At 35.0% G+C, this 13555-nt stretch overlaps 1 protein-coding gene across 1 annotated transcript in view; it reads left to right on the top strand.

Moving 5' to 3' along the window:
• The window catches only part of DCDC1 (doublecortin domain containing 1), a 401001-nt gene that overhangs the window by 216287 nt on the left and 171159 nt on the right, over positions 1-13555 (top strand). Inside the window, exon 10 of the mRNA XM_055356896.2 lies at positions 4400-4492. Coding sequence (XP_055212871.2) covers positions 4400-4492 — 93 coding nt within the window. The remainder of the gene's footprint in view (positions 1-4399; positions 4493-13555) is intronic.

Here is a 13555-nt window from a genome sequence, read left to right as displayed (position 1 = left end):
TTGACCAAATTCAGAGTTTTCTGGACATCCATATACCAAGTAGTGGCTTCCCCCACTCTCCCAGCAGCCACCTCCCGTTCCCATACATAAATGGCAGCCAGCAATGGCTAGAAACAAAGGACTCTCTCCCAGTCCCTGAATACAGTGACATTCATTCTGAGAGAAGCTGGGGCAGCTCTTTGAAAGCCGACTTCTTCAGCTCGACAATAACACACAATGAGTTATTGACTTGTTTATATACGGAGCTCTTTTCAGTAACTAACTCTGACTCCCACAGTCTGGACAAATGATTGATTTCGTGGTTAGAAAAAGAGAAAGCTCTCGCGCTAAACTCTGTAGTGCAAACTACTTCTTCTCCATTTGTTCTGTAACTGAATAGGACCTTATTAAAATGCACTTTCCAAAAAAATACCTGCAGCTGGCCTTTATAACCATGTTTTGTATATATAAATAAGTAATTTGTCCCAGTCTTTTGTATATTAGCAGACCATTGGGAAACTTGTCAATATATATGAAGGCTGATTATCGTGTTGTTTCTGCTAAAACAGTATTACCTATATTGATCTGCATGTAAAATATGGATCAAATATTTATTAATGGATCAACTAATCTATTGATCTCATGAAAACCTTGGATTTTTTATATTAATAGATTCAGTTTTCTTGTTAGGTCATGTTGATTCATTAAGCACATTTTATATAACACATATCGTATACTTCACATTTGAATCATTAGCTATTCTTAATACAGAGAAAACAACATGCAGAACTATAGTTCAGAGCAATGAGAGTTTGATTGGACTAAAAGGCTTTTCCCCCTTTGGCTAGTACCTATCTGGAATGTCAATATGAATTAGGTAGACACAACACACTAGCTGGTTAAATTACTGTACCTTTTTTAAAGATATTAATAATTGAACTCGAGTTACTATAGTATTTTTCTCCTATAAAAGAGATTTTGAAAGATCTTAACATGTTAAAATTTTTACACAATCTGTATTATTTTTCTAAGCACACTTTAAAATATTTTGGGGAGAGTTAAAAAGAAAACCCATCAGTCTGAGTGATGCACGTAAGATGGGATCACTGCTGTTCTGACTGTATTTCTCCAGCAGGAGGTCTTGAGTCCGTTTTCCCCTCTAGGATGTCCATAAGAGAGCTTCCTGAGCCAGCAAACATTTGAAGATTCCTCAGAATTAAGAGCACTTTTAATTATGGTCACAAGGGGCTACATGTTTTAAAAAGAACTATATATTACTAAACTATGACCCCTTAGGGCTTTGGAGAGGGCACAGTGCCTGACACCTTAGTATTAATAGTTTTAAGTAAACTGATATAGTTTGGAAGGTAACAACCAATGGAAATTGTTTCATTGGAATCTGTTACTTCAGGTACACCTTTGTGGATTTTTTTCCCTTAGTTTCTAAACTAACTGCTTAATGTGAATTTATTCCTTTTTATCTTCTGTTTCTCTAACCAGACCATTTTCCTGAAAAAATTTTGTTCAGTTTTCTTTGACAGAGCCATTATGTTTCTTGTTTCTTTCATTTTGGATACTGTTCTTGACTAGTTTCTTGATTGTTCTATTCTGGTTGCCATTAGTATTGAATGAACCGAACTTTAACCTAAGTATGTATGGCTAATGTTTGTTACAAGTTTTAAAAATCTTAGCAGCAAGGCCTGACAAAAATGATGAATGAAACCTTCCTGTTTAGCTTGTTAGATTTTCATGTGCACAATGACTATTTGAAGATGCCTTCTTATATTTAAAAGGGACAAGATATATTTAGAACCAAGTGACTTGATTTCCTCCTCCCCTATATGGTGGGGATTTGATTTTTCAGTTATATGCAAATTTTATCCACCTTTCTGTTTCCAATTTTTAATTTTTGAAATCTCTACCCTTCTTAACACATGAAAAATCAACCTCAGAAATATCAAACCCATTGACAAAAAGTTATTTCATATATTTTAGATAAGAACAGCAAATAGAAAGCATATAGTTTTATTTTAATGAAGAAACAGGATATTCTCATTAAAGGTGACAGGAGAGAAGAATCTTACCATTGTTACCATGTCATGGGGTTTGAGGGAAAGATGCTGTTAGCACTGCATATTATTAATACCTCAGGCTGAAAATGCCCTCTCTTAATTTGACTTTTTACTTTCAGCGATTTCCTCTAAATGATTTCATTAAAATGTATGTTTTGGAATGCCTTGTCTATTTCTAGAAAAGGACCCATGTGTGTATCCTTATATTTTGATGACCATTTATTTCTTAATATCTTACTGCACTTCCCTTTTGGGACTATGCTGTGATGCTTTTCAGTAGCATTGGTCTGTTTTCCCCCTTTTATGTAGATTAGCTAGTGCTTCTTTAGTAGTTGAATATTAGAGTGGAGGTGATTTTTTTTTCCAACTGTGGTGCTTTCAAAGGTAAAGAATTCCCACCTTTTGAATAAAAAGTTCCTTGGCAGCAGTTCTAAATGTCATGGCCCTGAAAACTCGTTAGCATCGGCCTCACCTGCTGTGGCACCAAAGAGTTTCATGGCTCTGTTTTTGTTGTGTTTTGCTTCCCTTTAAGAAAGATCTGTTCTGAAAGTTTTTGCATTTGGAAATAAATTTTGTAAAGAATAGATGAACTTGGTAAATATTCTCCAGTCCCTCTCTTCTACACCCGTTTCCTCTCGAGATGAGAGCTCCCCTGATCAAATAAACAGACACTTGAGACCAATATGTTGTGCCATGGTTCACACCTAGGCTTCCATGTGTGGAAGTTGAGCTTGATATTTAAGTTTTCTTAGTATTAAGGGATTTTTTATATATCCCTTGAAAATAGTTTCACATAATGACTTTTTAAAAACTCTTTATCACTGATTCTCAGTCTAGGGCAGGGATTGGCCAACCACTGCTTGTTGGCCAAATTCAGCCTGCCACATGTTGTTATTGTTGTTTTTTAAAGTTTTGTTGAAGCACAGTCATGCTCATATACATATATATACATGACTCTGCCATTGTAGCATGAAATAGTTATGTATATACGTGTATATATATATATATATATAAAATGTGTGTGTATATATATTTAGTGTCTATTTCATGCTACAATGGCAGAGTCAAGTAATTGCAACAGAGATTGTATTCTCCCCCCACCCCCATAAAGCCTAAAATATTTACAGTCTGGCCCTTTACAGAAACATTTCCCAACTTCTTATCTAGGGCGATCATCAGAATCACCAAAAGATTCCTGGGCCTTTTCTCTCTAACAAAATGGAATCTCTGATATACTTAGCTGTGTCTCATATCATCAGATGAAGTGTCTACAGGTTTAATACTATTATTCTAGTATATATGCACATCTAGATTCAAGAGGTCATATTTTTGAACCTCCCTTCCTCTATTTTATGCCAAATATAGGAGTAAGTCTTCAGGTAGGGTTTGGATTAAAGATTTATGTTCACTCAGACATGATTTTCCAGGCATACAATTGAGAAAGCTTACTTAAAATAACAACACTAACAAAACAAAATGTAAAAACATGGTCGTTATTCATTTTTACTCCAATCCTCAATAAGGAAATATGGTATGGCAAGTCCGTTGCTAAAGAATTATTAAATATTCCAATTCAGAGGGTTCTCTGTTAGGCTCTTGTTCTCTATTAATGTCAGTCTGTTGAGCAAATATGATTTTGGGAGTTTAACATCATTTTTGTTTGAAAATAAGAATTTCATATAAAACATAACAATTGCATGTTTAGCATGAAAATAGCATTTGTTTCTATAAGGATTATTTATAAAGAAATATGGAATGGGCCACATTCATTTTTTTGTAACACATGCGTTGGCAGCAGTAGTAGAAGACCTTTATCTAGCTTTGTAAATGGAGCAGGTTCAAAGTAACTGTTTATGTATTTAGATATATGATCCTTTGTCATGAAATATTATAAATGATTTAGCACCATTCTAGACTGTTGAACTGACACTTTTGGTTTATGTCATTGACTTCTTATCCCGACATAACAGCAAACAATTTACTCCCTATGCATAATGAAAGGATTTAATAGAAATATTAACCTAATTTTTTTTAAAAATGTTCCTGTGTCCATTTTAATGAAGTGCTTTAAAAAAGTACTCATCAGTGTCTAATATCTCCAGTTAAGGACACTCTTGCCCTAAGTCATCTTTAGTAATCCTCAAAACAATAAAAGATTGAAAGTAGAAGATTCAGTTTGTTAAATGTTTTAAATATAAAAATGAAATTCAGAGTTTATTTTCATGTACGTATCAGCAAAATTAATATCAAATCACATTCATGATTATGCTTAACTAGTTGTTTGAATAAATGTTGCTATTAGGTGTCAATAGATACCTGCTTTCATGCTGTTTATTTGTTTTTTCTAGTTGAACCTGGTCATGAATGAACAGAAGGAGAAAATTACAGAAAAAGTCATTCTTTCAATGACGGCAAAGGAACACCATAAGGAACAAGAAGAAGTAAGGAAATAACTTTGTAAACTGTATTTTAAAACTGCAATGAGGGCCAGGCACAGTGGCTTACGCCTGTAATCCCCGCACTTTGGGAGGCCGAGGCGGGAAGATCACAAGGTCAGGAGTTTGAGACCAGCCCGACCAACATGGTGAAACCCCATCTCTACTAAAAATACAAAAATTAGCCAGGCATGGTGGCGGGTGCCTGTAATCCCAGCTACTCAGGAGGCTGAGGCAGGAGAATTGCTTGAACCCGGGAGGCAGAGGTTGCAGTGAGCAGAGATTGCGCCACTGCACTCCAGCCTGGGCAACAGCGAGACTCCGTTAAAAACAAACAAACAAACAAACAAACAAACAAAAACCTGCAATGAACACTAATTTTAAAATGAAGATAAACTTTACTTTGAGTCTTATAATAAATCAACTCTTGTTAACTGAAAACAACTTATGATAGAAACAAAGTGATCACAACCGGGTATCATTTTATTGATATAGACAGCATGAAAAGTAATTGAATGCTTGAAAGAATAAATCAAAATATAATTTTCTGAAAAAAGTCTCATGAATATTTTCTCATAAGTTTTCTAAATTAGTAAATTGTTACATGCAATTTGAAACTGGAAGTTATAAAACCTACCGACATAGGAAAAACAAAATTTTTTTGAATTTTTGATAAATACTATATCTTGCTGTTACATCTGGTTTTCTAAGAATAGAGTTATTGTTCTGAATTTTAGAAATACTAACAAAGTTATTTTTTATCAAGGGAAAACTATAGTTTGCAAATGTTAAGCCTAAGTGAGCTAATCAGAAGATTCTGTAGGCAATATTGTAATGAGGAACAATATTATTATTAAAGCAAACGTTACTTCTCTTCAAAGCTCATGCTGTGAAGTTGATAACATAGTCCATTAATGAATTAATACAAAATTGGTGTTAGAGAAAAGGGGAAAATGATTTTCATGTAGTTTCCTGGAATGCAAAAGCATTTAATCTTTCTAAGGAAAGAATGTGAATTTTCTAATTTCTATGTACCACTGTCAGTAAAAATCCAAAGTAACTTCAGAAATAAGATAATGTGAATATTTTAAAAATAAACTTTTCATATATTTCTTTTTTGATATTTTGGTAAATAAATGCATTCAAGCTTCAGGGTTTTGGTATTTCTTATTATGATTTAATCTTCCTTACTAACCGTGTGTTTTGTAATAGATGAACATGTAGCATGCACCAAATTTTCCTGTGTAAATTCTACTCTTACATTAGAGACCATATTAGTATTTGGGACACACTTGTCTGGTATTAAAGACTATATTGTAAAAATTGATTAGCCATCTCAGTAGATAATATTTCATAAGGAAAATTAAACCATTTCTAAAATGTAATAAATATCAATTACACAGATTTAAATTATAGTTCTGACTCATTCTCCTGAATATTAACAAGTTACAAGACTAGGTTGTTAATTATAAATTTGAAAGAATATCATTCTCTGTGTGTTTGAAAAATGTTTTACCAGAATTGGAGAATTTAATTACATTTTCATAGTAAGCTAAAAGTGAATCTACCATGTATCTTGGAAACTTTGGGAAATGCAAAGAAGTCTCTCTAGATTAATTAGTATAATTAAAATAATGTCTATAGCAATACCAATTATCATTAGAGATTAAATAGAAAATATTGTAAAAGAATGACAGATTATTTTCCTTTTAAACATTGTAATTATTTTGCCTTTTGATATTTTATGCAAAATTAAAATTTCAATGACTAAAAACTTGAAGTGGCCTTGGAAAATGATCAGTATAGCAAATACGTAGTTTTAAATCTTACCTTGGTAGCAACATTGGAAATGAAAATTATCTTTTCTGGAAAATCTAATGGCAATTATGTTTATTTGGTGTTTCTTCTTTGTTATCATCATCTTTATTTTTTTTAGCACTATATATTTCAGTGTTCTTCTTACACAATGCCTTAGTTTGTCATATATTTGCTTTTTCAGCTCTGGCTCAAAAAGTCTTTTGCTTACTTCAAAAACAAATACACAGCGAGGAGGATACATATTCATGTATGTGTATGTTCGTGTGTGTGTGTACATCTGATACTTTCTAAATATATTCCATAGCCTCTGAAGATAATTTCTGTGTGATTACTTGGAAAGTGATTATATTAATTTGGATGTGTAAGTTCTAACTTTTTGTTAGAAAAAATCTAAAAGACTCTTTTTAGAAAAGTCCTTGTTACCACTAACATAACTCTCTTGCCAGGTGAGTTATGAAGGCATTTAAAATGACACTATTTTCAGTTGTTTCTTACCCCTTGAGTGGATGAGGAAGTCAGACTGTTGAATAGCTTAAAAAACTTTTGATTAGAAAAAGTCTAAAACTTTTAGGGCTAAAGCATCAAGTCTAATCAACATACAGAGAAAGGAAATCCTGATGGAAAAGAGAAAGGAAAAATTTGGTGGTGAATTTACTTCAATATTTTTCCTATGATTTGTATACAAATACGTTCCTAGATAATTCTCGAAACCCAAATTAAACATCATAAAATCTGAGATTTAGATCTTCCACTGCCTACAGTTTTATCTTAAAATCTTGTTTCATTTCACATAATTTTCCACATGAAATTTGGGAGTAACAGTAATGTATGCATCGTAAAACCACTTTGAGGTGATGATATATGTTAAAGTACATTAAGCTTTTTTTAAATTTTTTTTAAAATTTTTTTATTTCAGAGATAGGCTCTCTCTCTGTTACCTAGACTGGAATGAAGCAGTGTGATCATAGCTCACTGCAGCCTTGAACTCCTGGGCTCAAGTGATCCTCTTGCTTCTGCCTCCTGAGTAGCTGGGACTTTAGGCATATACCACCATGCCCAGCTCATTTAAAAATTTTTTTGTAGAGATAGGGTCTTGCTATGTTGCCCAGGCTGGTCTTGAACTCCTGGCCTCAAGTGATCCCCTCACCTTGGCTTCCCAAAATGCTGGGATTACAGAGGTGAGCTACTGTGCCCAGCCACATTAAGCCTTTTGGAAATTTGCATATGACTTATTATTATCAGTATAAAAGTGCATTATTCCAGGTTCTATATAATGTAGGTACCAAGATGACATTAAATGTGTAGAATGTTGTTAGAAGAAATGCCTATGAGAGAAAATGGAGAGAGCACTGGATAAGGCTGAGAAATCTGTCAGACTGAAATGCAGGCCTGACCCCAAATGAGGGAGGAAAAGAAGGTTGGGTGAAAACATCCTGGACCACTGTGAAGTCTAAAGATTTGGCAAAACTGTTGGTGGATTTTTGAGCCAAACTTGGCCATCAGAGGAGTCCTGTGACTCTCAGGGATAGACCTGCCTTAGTATCCTCAGACATTGGTGCTAACCTGGGGATGGATTTCAGAGCACAGTAGATGGTACCCATGGTCACTTATGCTCTTGCAGTTAGAGGTCTATGAGACACAATGTCATAGCTGTCCCCATAGGTATAATTGACATCATCCTTGTTGCTATCAACATAACCCCATTGCCAGAAGAGTTATGAAAACATTGAAGTTGTCTGTTTTCAATTGTTCCTTCTCCCATGAGTGGATGGGGATGTTAGATTGTTGAATAGGCCTAAAAGCAGCACATATGGTACCTCTGGCTGAAAGTAGGTTAGATCTACCTCCAATATGTTTCTCATCTCAGAAGGGTTCTAGGAAGCTATTAAAAATTTGGTAGTATTTGGGCCAGGCGTGGTGGCTTACGCCTGTAGTCCCAGCACTTTGGGAGGCTGAAGCGGGCAGATCACTTGAGACCAGGGGTTCGAGACCAGCCTGGCCAACATAGTGAAACCAATCTTTACTAAAAATACAAAAATTAGCTGAGCATGCTGGTGCATGCCTGTAATCCCAGCTACTCAGGAGGCTGAGGCAGGAGAATCGCTTGAACCCGGGAGGTGGAAGTTGCAGTGAGCTGAGTTCGTGCCACTGCACTCCAGCCTGGGCGACAGAGTGAGACTCTGGGTCAAAAAACAAAAACAAAAACAAAAAAACCCCCACAGAAATTTGGTAGTATTTGAAGTGCTGGCAATAAGAGGTGCTACACACTTCAGATTTCCTGGTTAGTTACACCCAGCTCAACTTCCAAATCAAGGGATAGTTCACTTTGCTCTCAGGCTCCCATGTTTTTTCCAGTCTTCATTCAACAAATTAGGGTTCTGTTTCCTTCTTACCCCTTAAAACATTGTATTATTGGCCCTGAAACCAAGAAGAGATTTTAGGCAGTTTAAAATACTAATTTTATTTCCCTGCCTCCTTTCTGGTTCATCTTAAATATGCTGTTAATTAGAAAGTTTTCTGATCTTAAATTGAAGTGCTGACCTGGCTTTGAGACCATTCCGTGTGTTACATGCCTAGATGACGTTCCTAGTATAGAGGCTGCCACCGTTTGTGCTGATTTCAAGTGACAGTTCTGTGCAAAGTGCTCTGGATTTCTCCTTAATAACATGGGTGGATTCAAGCCCACACAGAATTCAGGCTGACAGCTGAACTCATCACTAGAAAAACCAGGAGCTCCACAAAGAGTCATTAATAATAGCCAATGTACAGTATTCACAATGTATGGCTCAGAAATGCAGAGCTTCAACATGTCTGCTTTTGAAGACTGATTGATTATAAACAGAATAACACTTTGCTCTGACTATAAATCATCTTGAGAATTTAACTGAATTCAAAGGTTGCTTGCATACACCATACAAACATGATCAAACTGCCCTACATGTTATGCAAAAACCTGTCTGTATGTTTATAGACATGTGCACATTTGTATTCTTTCAGAAGTTTGGGTTTGTTTTCTCACCAGAATATTCAATATTTTTTTGCTACCTTCTGCTTATTTGTCACTCTCCCAAATTCTGTACAAGTGTCACTTCCGTGCTGCATTTCCACGGAGAATGAAGAGTAGAATGTGTAGGCTTTCTGCTGCACAATGAGATGGTGCATTTTTTCAACATATGCATACGTAAGCCTTCTTTTGTGAATGGGACTGATAGGGTCAGATAATGTTTAAAGGGAAAGGCTTTATGTCTCTCAGGCCTCTATGTTTCCACATGGATGCCCCCACACACACATAGATTGAATTATGAACAGACCCATTAATGCTGGGATCACAAAAGGTCAAGTTTTGTCTTCTTTTACCCCTATTCACATTGCCTTTGTAGAGGAAAAAAAAAGGATTTGAAGAAAAAAAAAGATTCATGTTGAAGAATTTTAAAGAACACTTTCCCCCTTTTAGCAATATCTGTGATTGGGAAAGAAAATCATATTATGTAAAATAATTCATGAGTATTATATTACCTACCTGATTTTAGTATATGAGTTATTTCATGTGTAGAGTTGTCTTTTAGGATGACATGTTATCATAATAACTGAGAACAAAACATAACACTTTGGGGATAAAAGACCTTATGAATATGTAAAGTAACATAAAGTTTGAGTAAAACTGAATGGAAACATTATCAAAATGTCAGTGACAGGATTCTTGATATATTTTCTCCTGTGTTTAAGATATGTTAATCTTTGCTAGATACCTTGAGAGTTTTAAGTTATTTTTAAAAATCAGGTGATAATTGGTGTAATTTTGTTTCACATATGTTAACAGATTATCCTGGAGCCAATAAAAATAGTAGAGAAGGTTTCTGAAGCAACCAAAAATCTATGCCAGATGAAACTTTTAAGACTTTAGCCAATAGCCCTTTAGAGTGCAAATGACATCATCAGTTGTATGGTTGGTTGATTTTTGATGTCACATGAAATCCCCTATCAGTGAAAGGCTATGGATTGTGACAGTAAAACCAGTCATGTATAAAAATGCCCTCAAATCAGAGTTTCCTCCCTTTTTTTGTGTGTGACTTGCTATAGCACAAGGTGCAGTACATGAAATTATAGAGAACATTATAATTGACTAGTGAAATACAATGCATGATACTTAGTAGACTTTAAAGACTGCATAACATTGTATCTTCCTAAATCACATGATGCTGGAGATGGGTTCAGAGAGGACCAGTATTTTTCGGAAATGGATCCTTCTATTTAGGGCCTTTCGTTCTTGGATTTTAATTTCATCAGATAACCATAAATGCAAGCCACCTGTCCTGTATGGTCTTTAGCTTCAAGGATGTTATACACTATTATCCATTCTTTTTTAAGGATAATACTGCTGGAGGGTAGTATGATCTGGTGGTGAAAATGAGGCTGAAAGCATAGACTAATACTGGATCATTTATTACTTCCATATTTTAAATGTTACAACTTTCTTGTAGAATTAACAGTACTATGGAAAGCATGGAAATTCATTCCAAAAAGTAAGAAAAGAAGGATAACGAGAGAAACTTGTCACTGGATTTTATAGCCTATAAACACCATGCTTTTCTTTTTCACATCTTCTTTCTCTTTCTTCCCTTCTCATTTCCCCCAATCACCTTCTCCCTTTAATTTCTTCCTTCCTTTTCTTTTCTTTTTCTTTTCGTTAATTTTGTTTTCTTTATCTCATTTTCTTTTTTCTGTTTCCCTTAGGATTCCTCCTGACCTCCCTGTATTGTCTCTGCCTTCCATTCCCATGATATCCAAAGTTTTGTCCAAATTTCACTGGCATGAGGGTCTTCCTTATGAATAGATAATAGAAATTTCTAGACTCTCATTTGAATTTACAGTTAAGGGCTGACTCTTAGTAACCTACTATATAAGTTATATAGGATTGTAGGGATTTAGTAGAATGCAATGTGTTTATCAGCTTTTGGTAGATTGTGCTGTATAAGTCAAGGAGCCCAATAGCTGAGTGACTTAAAACAAGTATTCGTTTTTTGCTCACTTTACATGTTGGCTACAGGTTGTTTGTGGCTCTCACCAGTATGTCTTTCTCAGTCTGAGATACGGCTTGAAGGAGCAGTTTCTACTGGGACATTACTGTTTTCATGGGGTGGGGTGGGCAGGCGGAAGAGAGCAATGGCAGAACTGCACAATGGTTCTTAAAGCTTCTGCTAAGAAGTGGCATATGTTACTTCTGTTCATATTTCACTGGCCAAAGCAAATCACATAGGAATTCTGATGTCACATATATGTCACATATAATACTAATAGAATTATTAGTAAAGAATGAACAATAGACAGCTGACTTTGATTAAGTGCCAGATGGTAATATCCAGGTACTAAGTGCTGGAAGGTCTGCTAGAGGAAGTGGGGTTTCTGATGAGTGGACTTGGATATAAGAGAGGAATGAGTCATAAAACTATGGCCTAGGCATCAAGGGACATACACTTTAATTTCAGTGCCAGTATTAATTATCTGAGTATCCTCGGCAAATTAACTTTTCTGGGATGGAATTTCCTCATTTGTGGGATCAGAGTGTTGGGTTAAACATTATCTAACTTATGATACTTTAGAAATGGAAGGGATGTGTGTATGTGTGTGCAAGGGGACAGTGAGAAGAGACATTTGGTTAGAGGAGAGGGGTCTGATGGGAATATGAGCCATAAAGCCAGGTAGAGATCAGATTATAAAGGGTCTTAGAATCTTGAATACCAAGCTCAAGAATCTGAAGGAGCAGCTAGGTGGTTTAATATACTTTTCAAGGTGGATGAATTTGGTGGAGGTGACCTAATGGCATGGAGGGGAAGAGATGGGAACAGGGAGACCGCTTGGTAGGTATTTTGTTAATCCAAACTGGGGAGGGGGATGAGGGGATTGAGGGCTATTACTTATAAGAAATGAAAGAATGGATATGACATATACATATTTAGAAGAGGGATCTACAAAATATAGCCCTGGGGACAAATCTAGCCTGCAGCTTATTATTATTTTTTTTTGTAAATAAAGTTTTATTTCAACACAGCCATGCCCATTCATTTACATATTGTCTGTGTCTGCTTTCCAAATACAATTGTAGGGTTAGATAATTTTGACAGATACCTTATGGCCTACAAAGCCAAAAATATTTACTATGTGACCCTTTTTAAAACAAGTTTGCCAACACTTTGTTTAGAAGAAAGGATTATTTAAATGGAGTAGACAATTTATTACATAGGAACAAATAAGAGGGACATGGGAAAAGAAAGTAAAATAGGAATCATTTTAAGTTAACTTGTTTCTATGCATGTAACGCTTGTAAAGGTCTTGGTAAAAGTCAAATGTAATTGAAATTTATATGTATACATATACATATAAACTTGAACTAAATAAGTAGAGTAGATAATACATATTTAAGTCATATGAGTAATAGTGCACACTGGCTGTCACTAACTTCTCTGAATGCTCTGCAGAAGGGATAGAAATAATGGATTTAACATCAGAATTAGAATATAGGCGGGGCAAATACCATATTTTTAGCTGACAGAGAAGTGGATGAGATGTAAGTACAGGGAAGACTCTTGGAGAAGGATTTTCCATTTTATCTGTGAATATTGAAATGAGCTGTAGGATCTATACAGCAAATAGTTTGGAATTTCTGACTTCCTCATGTGAAATAGTGATAGAGATAGAAAAGATAGACCAAGAAATAAAAAATTAAAACTTGTTATGCAGAAAACACCTAGATTTCAAAAAAGGAAACACTATAAAAATATACCAGTACATTGGCCACTTACTGTAGGTTAGACAGTGGGCTCTCCATTTTTTCATCTCATTTAATTATCAATATGTAAAGCCAGTGTTATTCTTCATTTATAGACAAAGATTTTATTACCTGTGCAAAGTCTCCCAGTCAGTAAGTGATGAAGCCAGGATTTTAACCCACGTTTTCGATGTCAATGCTCTATTCAAACTTACTCATAATTCTAAATGGGTCTAATTTGTTTAATTTGAAGAATCACAGATGAGGTAGATTTCTGTTTTTCATCTCTTATGGTCACTACCATAATATCAACCAGTGTTTATGTAAGAATCCAGCCTACTAGAGAGAATATAAGTTTACATAAAACAGTGAAGAGTCAAAGAATGGTAATGATTCTTAATTTGTAAACTATATGGGTTAAAATGTTAACTACTGCTATTAATAATCCACAAGTAAGGCTCATATGTCTGTCTAAAATATACCAA

This window comes from Gorilla gorilla, chromosome 9 (genome assembly GCF_029281585.2).
Source record: "Gorilla gorilla gorilla isolate KB3781 chromosome 9, NHGRI_mGorGor1-v2.1_pri, whole genome shotgun sequence".
In the NCBI taxonomy this organism is placed as follows: Eukaryota; Metazoa; Chordata; class Mammalia; order Primates; family Hominidae; genus Gorilla; species Gorilla gorilla.
Note: the sequence above shows the minus strand (reverse complement) of the source record. Positions and strands in the feature narration are given on the sequence as shown.